Raw genomic sequence first — 15,159 nt, 5'->3', positions numbered from 1 at the left:
CCCAGGAGACTTTCCCCAGTCTGCCCTTCAGTTGGCCAAAGTTGGCCCTCTTGAAGCTTCTAGTGCTTGACCTGCTGCACGTCCCCAGTCCCCTAATCTCAAAGCAAAGGATGGAGTGACCACTCGCATCCAGAGCTTCCCTAATCTGTACTTCATCTATCAGCTCCTCCTTATTGGTCAAGACCAAGTCAAGGATGATTTCTCCCCTCGTCACCTCTCGGACCTCTATGTGAAAAACCCTCCCTCTATAGCTTCTAGGAAGCGACGTGACCTGGCTGTCACCACTGAGTGAGTCTCCCAACTAATATCCGGGAGGCTGAAATCTCCCATAATTACTGTGCCTCTCCCCTGAGATATCCTTAGAATCTGGCCTGTCAGGACATCATCCAGAGTCTCAAGTTGACCTGGAGGGCGATAACATACCCCCACTGTCAGGTCTATTTCCCTGTCAAAACCCCCAAGTTTCACCCAGACTGCCTCTACCGAATCCCCATCTGTGCTGCATTCTATCTCACTGCATCCTATCCCTTCCCTGACGTATAAAGCCATGCCCCCACCTCTCTTTCCCTTCCTGTCCTTTCTAAAAAGGTGATACCCTTCTGTCTTCACATTCCAGACTTGCCTTTCATCCCACCAAGTTTCTGTGATTCCCACCAGGTCATACCCTCCTATTCCCAGGAGAGCTTCAAGCTCTTCCTGCTTATTACCCATGCTCCTGGCACTGGTGTACATGCACCTCAACTCCTTCCCACCGCTTCCTTTCCTTGGAGTTCCCAGCCTCCTCCTTCCTCCCATCCTCCCTGATACCTGGCTCCTCTCTGTAGGAGTCCTGTCAGTCCCTGCAGTATCTCTAAAACCCTGCTCCCAGAGCCCTGATCCTCCCCCCACACTTGTCCAGTGCAGACATGTTACTGGGGGGCCTGAACCCACCCCTCCTGGCTCAGTTTAAAGTCTTCTGGACGAAGCTCACTAGAGTATCTCCAAAGGACCTTTTCCCCATTCTTGTGAGGTGTAACCCGTCCCTTGCCAGAAGTCCATTGGCAAGAAAATGAGTGCCGTGGTCGAGGAACCCGAAGTGTTCCTTCTGGACAACATACTTTCCTTTTCTTCTTTTAATATCAGAGACTGGAACTTTTTACAATAAATAAAAGGTAGCTACCAGCCCCCTCCCAGAGCTTGAATTCAACCCCTACTTTCATTAGAACACCTTCAGGGGAGATTTCATGGTGTATTAGGTAAGCTGAAATAATACAAATGCATAGGAGGACTTCTTAGTCTTACCCTGGGGAAGAGCACACCTGCAAACAAGTCAAGCAGTGGAATGTATCCCTTTGAAACTAGTTATACATTATACTTACTTCAAGAACTCACAATAGAAATTACAGTTTAATGCTCACATTTTGCACAAACAAAAAATACAGGATCAAACAGGGATTGCATATATTTTGATATATATCTACATTTTCCCTTTTTAGCATAGTTAGAAAAAGGAGTACAGCCAGGATCCTAACTTTCTCCTCTGTTCAGGTAAGAAGGAAGATTATTTATATCAATTACCCCCTCCATCGCCCCCCCACAGCAAAATCCCACCCCAAGAGTCCTCAAAGTCCAAGAGCATTTTAGTGAAGGTGTCTATAGAAAGAACAATCTGAGCTCCCAGGGAGGCCTACACACCAAGAAGGACTTCTGTGCCTCAAGAACTCATCCTTCAAACGGACATCAGGTACAGGGTTGGGGAAAGATGAAGTTTCTCAGGGACAGCACCATAGCCCTGGAGCCCTGCTATTCCCATACACATAAAAACACAGAAACAAAGCAAGTCAGGAGGGGCTTCCCAGGTCACCTAGTCAGACTCCCGGCTCCAGCCAGCTCTGCTCTTACATATGCAAGTGTATAAGGTGACTTGTGAATAAGATGAGATAAATATTTTGTGCTGTTTTTCTGGTGTTTGTCATATGTTGGACATATAAGACTACACCTGCCCCTCATTTTTGCCTTACCATTTCTGGTTTCAAGGGTCATTTATACACCAGTATATATGGTAATAAAGGAAGGGAACTAGCTTTCTTGATGGACAGGCAATATCCCAGTTTTTTCTGAGCTTGCTCTATGTTGCCTTTCAATTAACAGTTGTCATCTATTCCTCTGGAGTACAAATAATATTCTCACCACCAGTGAATCAAGATAGATGACTGTCAGTTGACCTCAGTCATTAGTTTTGTGGGAACCTGTCAAATTAAAACATGGAATTCAACTACAGATGAATGAAATGTGTGCTGCACACAATGCTATTTCTTAAGAACATAACTATAATACATCTAATGGGATACTACCCAAGGAGAATGTGCAATAGGATTGCTATGGACTTCCCCCAGGTTTCTTTGGCATCTGCTATCTCACAGGTTTTATCGTTGGACTAGGTCTATTATTCTAAAATAACTTAAATAAATTCTAAGGCATATACAGCATGTTTTCCCCAAACCTATGTCAGTTCTGAATGATCAAGAAACTTCTGAGCAGCCCTGGAGCTACAGAGAATAGCATATGCACATGATTGCTCATCCTTTTATGTCTTTGAAAATGAGGTAAGAAACAAAGGTAACAGAAATAGAACTATCTGCTCCATAACATTTCTACCAGCTTCCCCGAGCCAGCGTTGCTCCAGGTATTGTTAGACCAGTGGAGCCTCCTTCTTAAGCCCAATCGGAAATGGGCAGTGAAGGGTGATGGCACCAATATCAGTAGGGTGATGTATCCACTCTAGACATTAAACAGAATTTAAATGATCTGTCCATGGTCTTGAACACTATCCTGCCAAATGAGTTCAGCACCATGAATAGTCCCCTAAAGGTTCTGACTGCAGCCCAGCATGGCTATGCTGCTTCGTTGACAACGGATCTGCCAGCCTCCAAAGGAATTTTCTTCCCCCCTGCCCCCCTCAAAAGAAAATGCATTTAAAGATGTAACTTCATTAAGTCGATAGTTAAAGGTTTCTGTGGAACCTAAACAAAGTCACCAACTCTTATTTTGTTTTGTTTTTGAAAGAGGGATTTCCAGACCCATTTTCTTTCTCATGTCTTTTTCTGGTTTCAAGCTGGCTTTTCTTTCTGGCTGCTCTGATGCTGTCAGGGCAAGAAAAAGTGGCCTTGAAAATGAGACAAAGCTCCCTTGTAACAGGCTTTACAAGGGGGTAATCACTTGTTTACTTTTTGGCCCCTGTTGCTGCCCACAGTTGTAAGGCAATTTGCAGCCAACTGCATACATTTAGTGAGCCTTGTGTAGGCATATCTCTTGGTCCAACTGGTTGACTTTCTTTATTAGAGCATGCCCATGTTGCAACAAACTACCATGTTGGAAAAACAAGCACATTTACTGAAAAGCAGATTTCCCTTCCCTTGAAACAAACACAGTTTCTCTAACATGCCCAGCTGATGTAAAACTGTAGGCCTAAGAGGCTCTTATGTTGAAATGTATACCCCAGTGTCCTTTCTCTCCCAATGAAGAACTACCGTATTTTTTGCTCTATAAGATGCACCTGACCATAAGATGCACCTAGTTTTTAGAGGAGAAAAACAAGAAAAAAATATTCTGAATCAAATGGTTTACTAAACTATTTAATAAACTATAACAGAATACAGTAATACTGTATTTCAACCTTGTAAAATGAACAGCAGTCAACAGTGGCATTAAGAACCATCATCACTGTCATTAACAAAAGAGAGACTTTAAAGTTCAAGTACTCTTCTAGTTTTCGTTGAACCCATAGAACTCATCATCACTAGAGTCAGAATTTATGAAGCTCTGTTGCTCACAATCACTGACATCACTTTCTTAGTCAGTAGTGGAATTATTGAAGGGATCCACAATCTACACCAGTTATACAAGAGCTGCTGCAGACAATTCAATAACAAATCTAAAAAAGCCAGTAATGTCCACGCTGCCCTACTAGTAAATAATAGAAAAAAACTTCTGACAAAAAATGAGCTATTGTACGGTAAATCAAACACACAGCGGACTAAGTAGCCTTTGAAGAATAAACTTCATACACAAAGGTAATGCTGTTCAAATATCCACTGATCCTAAAAAAAAAAGTGTCTATCAACTAACAGATAACTGATCCATGGAAAGCTTCCTGATAATTGCAGGCACATTCCCCATCACTTCCCCATGGGCTTCATTAAAAGACGGGTTGCCATTTGAAAACACACACCGACCTGTGATTAACAGCTCTCACCTGCGCTGGAGGAGGGGGGCGGAGCAGGGCGCGCCGAGCACATGCCAGCCAGGTGGTGCCAAGTGGGGCCGGCAGTGTGCCGGTGGTGGTCTTCCGGGCGGTGCGGCAGCAGGTCTTCCCAGGCGGTGGGGGTGAGCAGTTGCCGGGTGGTGGGGGTGAGCAGTCCGTCTCTCCATGTGGCCGGCAGGTTAAAGCCCGCGGCTCCTCCTCCTCCGCACCTCTCCCCCTGAGCGGCACAGCTCCCACCTGTGCCGGGGGTGGGGGCGGAGCAGGGCGCGCCGAGCACGTGCCAGCCAGGTGGTGCCACGTGGTGCAGGCGGCCGGCAGCGTCCCGGGCGTCGGGCATACACACATTCGCTCTATAAGATGCACAGACATTTCCCCTTACTTTTGAGGGGGAAAAGGTGCGTCTTATAGAGCGAAAAATACAGTATGCTGATATTGGTATTGTTCCTTCTAAGGACCTCCAAAGTGTAAACATGTCATCCCACCAGCCTGTTTATCCTCACAGAAACGCTGAATTAGCTGTGATATAGGAACTGGCCTCATATCACCCAGTGGTCTATCCAAATGACTGTGCAGGGATCTTAAATGCCTGATATTAATGATTTCTTGACAGATGAAAAGTATGCATATTTTTAAAGCATAGTTTGTGCAGTCATACCCTAGACTTGCCACCCTGCCAGAACTTGCCAAGCAATGTACAAACTGTTATTCAATATGGAGAATAGAGTATTTATGTAATGGTTCTCTGTACTCTACATACTTCACTGGTATAACTTAATTAGCCAAGATAAAAGCAGCATAAGATGGGTCACCTGGAGAAATAGAGTTAAGCAATAGTAAGTTGGCTTTATGTTAAGTTCATATAGACAGATCCTTATTGTAAAGGGGCATTCCCTTCTTCATTTTTTGCAGGGGTGAATGTGTGGAAATTTAACAATCCCAAAGCTTTGTTACAGCCTGCCCTCAGGGTAGCTAATTTGATTCACAAACTAGTAAATAAACAAAGTATAATTATAAATTCTTGTGTGATGAGGACATAAGAGGTCACTGTATCAGGTGTCATTTGCTAGAGGGGTGCCAGATTAATGCTTTTGAAAAAGACAATATCGGACAAGTACCTGTGAAGTGCTCTTATCCAGGATACAGTGTTTAACCAAAAGTATACACTGTACATTCATGTTCTAGTGATGCATGTTATGCATGAGAGAAAAAGGGGAAAGAAGCTCTAAACCTCACCATCTACAACCATTAGATTACAACCCCCATCATCCCTGTCATGTTTACTGGGGCTGATGGACTATAGTCCATAGCATCTGGATGGATCCTAGCTGAGGAAGTTTGATTCATATAAGTGAATTAGCTGACATATTACTTATTAATATTGAATCTAAACTTAAAGGTTCACAATTCTGCTAAGTCAAATCTGCTGTTTTTATGCATGAACATCCACTGGTGTCAGCACCACATCACAGTTGTAAAGGATAACTGAGTAAACAAAAAGAGACGATCTTCTTTAAACACACACATGGAAGATCTCCCCATAGGTAGCCCAATTCCCTCACACCACTTATTTTTCACAGTTTAACATTTCCATCCAACTCTATTCTCTGGCTGCTTTCAAAGATCCTTTTGGCACAGACAGGGAGGAAGAACGAAGGAAGGAGGCGTAGAAAATTCTCCTGACACCAGACTTTTGTACTGAAATAACCCCTCTAAAGGAGTTGTAGGACTTATTTCTGTCCAAACATGCATAGGATTGTTCTTTACCCAATTGGAAGATTAATAGGCCTATATCCAAAGCCACAGGCCAATTAGTTTCTTGTACTCCAGAGAGCTTTCATGTGTGTTTCTTGAAGGGCAGTTCATTATGCCCGCTGTTGAACCTCTTCCAAATAGAGAGAGGTTTCCAAAGCAGTCAGTGTAATATGGGTATTGGTGATGGGTATGATTCAAAGGAGAGAAAGACTGGAAAATTCATCTGGGCATTTCCAAGCCTGTGAGTGTAACTATGAGTAGCTCTTTTGTTCCCGTGGCCATGGCGGGCTCCCAGGATGACCTGTGACATTTACATCAGCACGTGCTTTCACAGTAGTAGGGACTGATACGAGGGTAGCAGAGGCTCTATTTCTCAAGTCCCTCCTTTTTGTACCAATAAAGTCCCCCTTAAAAGGACCAAGCTGTGAAAATCTTCAAGAGATTTGCTTACTGAAAACATTAGAAATCAAAAATACTATCTTAGAAAACAACTTTCCAAATTAGTTAATTATGTTAATTTCATCTCACAGCAGACACTCACACTGCCTTCTGCTGTTTCTATCCTCCCATTTTCTACCAGACAGTGTACAATTGAATTGCCATGCATGGATTCAATCAGAGCTTATTTATGTCACTTTCTGCATTGCAACCAAGGGGAAGGTGAATTAGTTTAAGTCCTTCTCTCCCACATTATCCTTCTCTCTCACCCCAAATACACAGAAACAATTAAATGAGAAGGAAAACAGTCAGGCATTCCGCACCAAAACAGTGGTAATTCACAGACCCCCATTCCTCAGCATAACAGTAAAACTTTTTCACACTTAAGACTGAACTAACAAACAGTAAACGGTATTTTGTTTCAAGCTGTATTCCTGAGAGGACATTCCAGAGCTAGAGGACACAGTGGGTTTCTCTCACTCTGTCCATGATGACATTGTAGTACAAATGAAGTCTGTAGCAAAGAGGGAAATTTGCCTTTCCAAACTTCCTCTTTGCAGGTGTGGAACCTTTTGCCCTTCGGATGCTTTGGATTACTGTGCCCATCATACCCAGGAAGCATGGCCAAAAGGTCCCTGTACCTGCTTTAGCCATGCTGGCTCGGCACTATAGTCTAAAACTTCTAGATGGTATCAGATTGGGGAAAGCCACATGTGGGGAAATAGAATAAATATTTTAAATTTTACATTGTAAGGACAAAGCTGCTGGTCTCAGAATTTCCTCACAGATCACATTGCTTTTCTCAGTGCCTGCATCACTTGAAAGATTCCTTATAAATCAAGTGGTGTAATATCAGCTGATATCCTAGCTGTGGAAAGGAAATTGTGAACCTTTTATGAAATCGCAGGGCCCAGCCTCCTACATGGGAATTTGCCTCTCCCCTTTTAACTTTGGTTATTCATTACCATTAGTGCAGTTGTCAATTGAACATTCTGTTAGCAAAAATATAAAATATACAGGCTTGCAGCTAGTTTCAGATCTTAGTTGAAAGAGAACCCTGGTTGGCCTTAACTATGCTTAATATTAGTGCAAATGTAACATTCAACTCTTAATTTTTTAAAAAACAAAGAAAGATCAACAGCTTTAATTTGATCTTAATGAAGAGAAGGAATTGTATATTTTATATTGCTGCTCATTTTACTCAATGAGGAACATTTACTAAGAATAATGTTGTAAATAATTATTCAACAGCAATCTACCATCCTTTTCCCCCTTGTTTTTAAATTATCATCCTAACTAGCAGGACTTTTCCAGTCCTCCACTCCAATTTTAAATGGAAAAAGGAAAGATCTTTAAAATCGCCTCTGCCGTCATAAAACATTTGAATGCTGGTGTTGCTGTTTATAGGAAATGTGCACTTGAAACTCCTTGTAGAGATAAATTTGTCTACAAGGAGCATATCTCAGTTCTTTAGATTTCAATTTACTCTTCTCATAGACAATCTCAACTAAGAACATCTTTTAAAATACAAACAAGTCAAACAAAGTGTGTGTGTGTGTGTGAGAGAGAGAGAACATTAAAGTAACTTTAAGCACATGAAAACAACACACAGTACTATCAAAAAGTTTTCGTGTTTGTGTGCGTATGAGATTGTCTACAAATAAAAACAAGAAAGAGTGCTGATTCCATCACTTTTGAATTCCATCATTTAACCTGGCACCTTGACTTTACAACAATACCAAACCTGGATGAGAACAGCCAATGCATGCCAATTCCCCGTGGAAGAGTCCTTTAAGGAAAGAGGACATGTGCCAACATCTCATCTCCTTTATGCATCTGTTCCTTCACATCTGTGCTAAAAACATTCCAAGCTCATGTCTTCTCTTTTCTGCTGTATTCATCCTCACAGTTGAGAATGTACAGTTTTCTGCAGCTCCATGGCCAACATTCCTTGCATTCTAATTACACAGCAGACTAGTTAGATGAGCCAAAAATCAAAAGAGACAGGAAGTCAAAAGAAAAGGGCACTTTTGATCAAATATGACTGTACAAACAAAAATGCATAGCTAATAAGAAATGGGATTGTATATATTAATCATAAAATGGCAGGGTACATTTATGACTAGAGGATACTTGCTGTGTGAGCCCTTTCTCTGTACTGTTCTCTTCCCACTGCTTTTGCAGTGAAATTTTACACATGGACATGTGTGCAGGACTGAAGCAAGGGAAAAACAGGTTCCCATCTGTACAACATTGGAGGAAACTGTGTAAGTAAATGATCTATATAATCCATGAAAGTTAGCTTTGCAGATTCTTTAACAAGTGTGTGTGTCTGTGTGTGTGTGTGAGAGAGAGAGAGAAGGAGGGAGGGAGGGAGGGAGAACATTATGGACAGGAAGCACAAGACAACTGATTGGAGGAAGAGAGTTCTGGAGACATTGCTTCTACTGTTGTTACTGCTTTGATATTTCATTTTCTAAACCATCTGGGAATGATTGTATTTGTAAAAAGTGGAATATAAATGTCTAAAATGCCTGATTTTAAAAATGCATTTCCCTGAGCTATTCCCTGGAAAATATGAACACACAGCCACAAGGCTTTCCTGTCATTTCCAGGTTCAAGCCATCAAGTAATATTTGAAATACCAGGATGATGGAAAAGTAGGGAAGAATTTTTAAAATATGTATAGAACAATGGATGATTAGAAACTTTCCTCATTTTGTTGTGAAATGACTGCATAAAGCAGGCACAATACTGATATTTAATGTGTCCTGTATCAATGTATCTTCCACTTTTTAATACTGAATAACACCAGAATCTTTATGATTTTTATGTCCTCGTTGATGAACTAGGGGTGCTTCTGTACATGAGTACCTAGAAGTCAACGGGAAAGGTGGAATGTCCAATATGAACTGCAGCTACTAACAGGGTCCCCTCCTCTCCTAAGCTCATGGCCTCTACATTACATGACTGCCCATGCCAATTCTGCATGAGGGCAGTCATAAGCCTGTTCTGTTCAGTTTTCACATTTTAAAACTACATGAAAAGTTGTGTTTCTTCTTGTGAACAACTCTTTTTACATAACTTTCCCTTACACATATGTTGGTACACAGCCTCTGCTAATACATGCACTTTTGTTTGCAATATTTGAGATGAAAACTGCATTGTAAAATTCAGAGGAGGGAGTGATCCAAAGGGTAACTGCATTCTGATCCATGAATTAGGCTGGGAACTGTAAATTAAGATGACTTTGGTTTAAAATGCTGACTAAATGAGGTTCTCTTCCATCCCTTATCTATTTTTTGGACATGTAAGTGCAAATATGTCCTGTTCCCCCTCACGTAAATATACGTTCATAAGGTACATTCACCTATTTCCTTTCCAGCACACAAGTCTTCACAAAACCATGCTACATCTTCCGTTTTTAAAAGTTTCCAGAGGAATGATTTTCATGTCCCCCTCCTGCTTCCACCATTTCATTCAGGGACTGGTTTATACCAAAAGCCACCAGGACTCAGATCCAACACCTGTTTTTAGTACCAGAGTTGAGTCCAGAGAAGCCAATGCTGACTGGATGGGAAATGATCTGCATATCTGGCCCCTTTCATCTTCAGACATAGAAAACGATCCAGAAGTAGAACATTTGTATAAGAAGGAAGCAGGGGAGGTTCACTGCAGCACATATGGACAGGAAAGGAGACAAAAACAATATTGGGCATCTTAAAAGGAAAAGTCAAGAATGGCACAGCCATGTGAAGCAATCTGAGTGTGGGGTGTTGGTGATGCAATGGAAGCTTGACTGTAGCATGGGTCAGATGCTTGCTGTGAGCACAGCCCAAGAATGCACCTTACAAATTTAATTGCAACAAGCATATGCCTTTCTTAGGATTACAGACTGTCCCATGGTAAGGCAGAGAAAATCAATCTGCCTCGGGAGAACAGGCACAAGGAGATCTTGCTCTTTAAAACTGCCCAACCAATGGCAATATCAGAAAGCCTTTCCCAGATTTAGCTACACTTATTTACCTATGCAGCAGTAGACAGCAGAGACATCTTATCCAACACTTACCACAAATGAAAATCACATTGACCCTACATAAGCAATCCTTAAAGCAATGCCAATGGCATTTGCTGGTGTACTTCATCTTCCAGGCAAACTGCCATGCTGGCAAATGCTTTTAGCATGTACTAGATGCACTACCGCAATGTAACTTACATCAGTGGTAGAGTCACACTGGATACTGTCCATAAGGCTGTAGGCCATAACAGGTCCACAACAGCCCCCTCCCCATAAAATATTTCCCCCACAAACAGCTGGCAGATAATTTGCCAGTATGCAAATGTGCAAGGCAGTTATGAGACTGTGTGGATCCACGGATAAATCTTGATGGCTGGCTGCAACCCATGCACTTTGTATTGCCTGATCCTGGCACTACAAGGACACATGTGCCGAGAAGTGGTAGCTGCCCACTTCACATCCCTGACCAAATGTCCCTCTGCTTCCCAGTCAGCCATGCTGCGGCAGTCCTGTTGTGCACGCCTGTGAGAACAGCTGACAAGGCAGCTGAATGATACAGCTGTTGGCTAAAGCTACACGTATGTGGTGCAGAATACTACAACTGTACCCAGGGAGAGCCAGTGCGTTGATTTTCCACTCCACATAACCTGAAAGAGCATGGTAAGTGTACTCCATCAGGGCTACAGCCTCCGTTATACACACTCTTGCTGTTTCTCAGGTCGGTGACCTTTGTCCCCATAAAGTAAACATGAAAGCTTCACTCCTCTGATCAGCCAGAAGAGCAGCTGAAATATCAGGGAATCTGATTTCCCCAGCAGGTGTGTGGGCGGGAAGAGCCAGTCTCTACTGCAGAGACTTGCTATTGCATGTGTCCAGCATGTTGACTACAATGCAACACACTCCCGATTGAAGAGCAGACTCTGACTCATCTGAAGACGTGGACTGCAGACTCACCATGGAAAACAAGACATGCTCCTTGTTTTGTGCTACAAGTAGCTAGTGTTTCGTTTTTCCTGTGCAAGCTCAACCAACAGTTTATATTTCACCTAGAAACAGCCTGACACAATTATACAGCAATTGTAACACTTTGACACCAGAACTGGCAGCAAAACAGACAGGTGTAAGGAATTTCTGAAAGGGTAATGTAGCCCTCCAAACCTAGCATTTGGCACTATTATATTTTATATAAAATGTACTTTTATGAGATAGGAATTTGGCTGTCGCATCTCTTCTTCCTTCCTTTTTTAAAGGAAGCCACCTAAAAGCTAAAGGAGGCACTTCATACAAAAGGAATATGTGGCTCAGCAGCAGGAGATCCTCTGGAAAATGACAAGTGCAATTTGCATTTCTATAGTTGCTTTTGTGTGGTCAAACTCCCTAAAGCATTTTACAAAGCGATAAACATACCCAGCTAGGAGAAGTGATAGGATGTCAATAAAGCAGAGCCTCTCTCTCTGCAACTGGACATAGCTGCCATTGGATGCATAGCAATGCAGCCACTTTGCTGTAAACATGAGTGCCAATTAATCTGGGCTGGTGAGAGAACAGAAAGCTTCTGCCTGCAGGCAATTCTTGCTTGCTTGCTTGCTTGCTTGCTTGCTTGCTTGCTTGCTTGCTCTCTCTCTCTCTCTCTCTCTCTCTCTCCATCATCATCATCATCATCATCATCATCATCACCTTTTTTAAATGTAGTTACCTAGGAGACTAAAGAATGAGGTGGGTTCTTTGCTGTTGCTTCTACATAATACATATATATGGTGACACACACCATCACCCTACAGACCTCCTTCTCAAAACTTACCTCTCTGAAATGCCTTTTCCTTGACCCCTTAAATCCCCCTACTCAACTATAAACCCAAATGCAACCAAGCCCAGATACGCATAGCTGTACAGTATTTGCTCACATTTATCCCTTGCTATGCTTGTAACCGGCCCTTCCCCTTTCTCAGTTTAATGTAATGTCCACTGTCCTATTTATACTGTAAGATCTAGATGGGCCAACACCTGTCTTCTTCCTTATGAAACTCTGTAATGTGTTATGAGCATGGAGGATACAATAACAGCACAATAATGCCACCAGTAATATAACAGTATTATAATTTTATACTATTATTGCATTAGTCTTCTGCTTTTTCTCCTTTGGCAAGGAATGCAAGATGGGCTACATAAACCTCCTCCTCCTCTCCATTTTATCCTCACAACAAACCCTGTGAGGTAGGTGAGGCTGACACTCAGTGACTGGACACCCTAGGAGTTTCATGGCCAGGTAGGGACTAGAACCTGAGTCTCCCCAGTTCCAGTCCAACACTCTAATTGCAACACCACAATAGCTCTCCCCACTGGTAAAAACGGACCATTTCCAGCTTTGTGGAACACCCCATCTCGACATGTCATGTTGTGCTTCGATCAAAGGACATTTCCAATGCAACAAAATGTCAGTCCTCTGATAACAATGAAGGCATCAATACAAATGATAGCTGTGACAGGCCTCTCTCTCTCCTCTCTCTCTACATCTGTCTTGTCAAGCTGTTTCCCTTTGCTTAGCATTCATACATATGTACGTCTATAAATTGCTTTGCATTTATATAGTCTTCATGTCTTACAAAACCTTACAACAGCCCTACAACTCAGGTCAACTTAATTATTCCTATATTGTGGGGTGAGGGCAAGGGCTGAAAGAATAGGGTGGGGCTTCTTTCTCCTCTTTCTTACTTCAAAATCTCACATCCCATATGTGCTTTCTTCCAGGATGCCAGTGCCTCATCATCAATCCAGTGCCTCTGGGAACAGCTCAGGGGCTTCCACGATCAGGCCTGCCAAGACTATATTTCATCAGTGCATGCACTTTATGCAGAAATGCTCACACGGCAGCAAAAGCAGCCTTGCGACTATCCTCCAGGGGTCACAATTGGGTTACAAATTCTATACAACGTGATGACTGAGCAGCCTGATTTAGAACAATTTATTCACATCCTTCTTCATTAAGATTCAAATGGAATAAGTAATGTAGAAATTGAACAGATACAGAAAATGTGCATAGCTTGCTCCTGTAGTCAGTAAACATTTATTCACTAAGCAGAGATCTCTCCTGCTCTATCCCCCTTCTCATACTCTTTCTTCCTCCCCATCCTTTCTGCTTGCTGTTTTAATGCATAATTAAGAAGGTCAGAATTAATGAAGCAGTGTGGAGTAAAGTTCAAGAAATCCCCAGGCACTATTTATTCTATTAGATCTCAGGCGTGAATGTCAGATTGGCAGTGTTCGAGGCAGAGGCAGTTAAGCTGGCGGCATCCCAGAAACAAAACTACCAAGGGAGACTTACCTGCAGTGTCAAGTCATTCCTGAGCTCCTTCCCTGCAAAAATCACACGCAACTGGTCAGCTGGAACTCCCTGTCGCTTAGCAACCGCCTCCTTGAGCTGGAAGATGCTGGTGTCTGAATCAACCTCCACTGGGAAACCATGGCTGGAGTTGAACCTGACAAACACTGACCAAGAACAAGACATTGTTTTTTTTTAATGCCTGAATATTTTGAAGCCAGATACATCAGAGACTGATGTAAGGAACAACACTTTCTGAAACATGGAGAACTGGCACAATGGTATTGTAAAACCTTAGTATGCTTTATCATTTTAAAAGAAAGAACAATGTCATATTTCAGTTTATTATTTCAAAAGGCATTTCCAAGTAAGGGTTGCCATTAGGTAATTGTTTAACTAAGTAAACATGGATTATGTTTCAGACATAAATTATTCTCAGTATACAGAATCAACAAGCAGAGTTTATTAGCAAGATGCAGAATAATCACTAATTTCAATTTATGCTTGCCCTTGGAGAGATCTGAATTTATACTCTGCAAGTATGCACATCTCAAGATGTGTACATATCTCTTCTATATTCCATGTGTGTGCGTGTGTGTGTACACACATACATACCATATCAAACCTATGTTTGAAAAAGTATGCTTGCTAGAATGTGTGCCTAAAGGAGCTTTTGAAAGAAAGCCTTTTTTAAAAAAATACAGCCACACGGATTCAAATATACTTGCCTCCCAGAGATACAATTGTCTAGAAAATAATGATGGAGGGAAAATTATATGCTGCTTGCAGCATTTAAATCTTTTCTAGAGCAGTCTGGTCTTTTGCAGAGTTCACTTAAATAACTGTAGTACGTAACTCCTGCTAATGTATTCATGCAGTGCCAAAAAAATACTGCCAGACTCAGAGCTACATCAATTGGTCAAGATATATCCCAACATTTGGCAAATAAGCTGTACACTGCTGCTATTCACAGGGTAGAATTGCTTTTTCAGGATAACTCAGAAATGCTGTCTTAGAGAAGCATATTATATGCCTTAAATTTAGATGTAATTGATGGTAGTTGTGAAAAGGCATTGCAGCAAATGGTAAATGAAGAGAAGCTTTTCTCTTAACACCTCCAAATCTACTTACATGTGAATATTTAGTCCTACACCCTATTGCAAACATACAAACAGAAGGACAATATTGTGATCTCTTGTTTTCTGGGATTACAACTTCCATCTGTCCCATCAACATAGCTGAAGCTCAAGAGTGATTGAAGTGGTAGTACAAAACATCCAACAGACAGCAAATTGCCTACTTTGGATAGTTTATAGGCACAGACCTTTCACTTGTGCCAACATACACTATATCCCCCAATAGCAATCTTTTCTGTCTCATTTCTTGGTA

General features: G+C 41.9%; 1 protein-coding gene across 1 annotated transcript in view; it reads right to left on the bottom strand.

Annotated features, from left to right (window-relative positions):
- Positions 1-15,159, bottom strand: part of PRKN (parkin RBR E3 ubiquitin protein ligase) — an 858,599-nt gene that overhangs the window by 699,724 nt on the left and 143,716 nt on the right. Inside the window, exon 2 of the mRNA XM_044421581.1 lies at positions 13,774-13,937. Within this exon, the coding sequence (XP_044277516.1) occupies positions 13,774-13,937 (164 nt within the window). The remainder of the gene's footprint in view (positions 1-13,773; positions 13,938-15,159) is intronic.

Source organism: Varanus komodoensis, unplaced genomic scaffold, assembly GCF_004798865.1.
Source record: "Varanus komodoensis strain SLA01 unplaced genomic scaffold, ASM479886v1 scaffold1, whole genome shotgun sequence".
NCBI lineage: Eukaryota > Metazoa > Chordata > Lepidosauria > Squamata > Varanidae > Varanus > Varanus komodoensis.
Note: the sequence above shows the minus strand (reverse complement) of the source record. Positions and strands in the feature narration are given on the sequence as shown.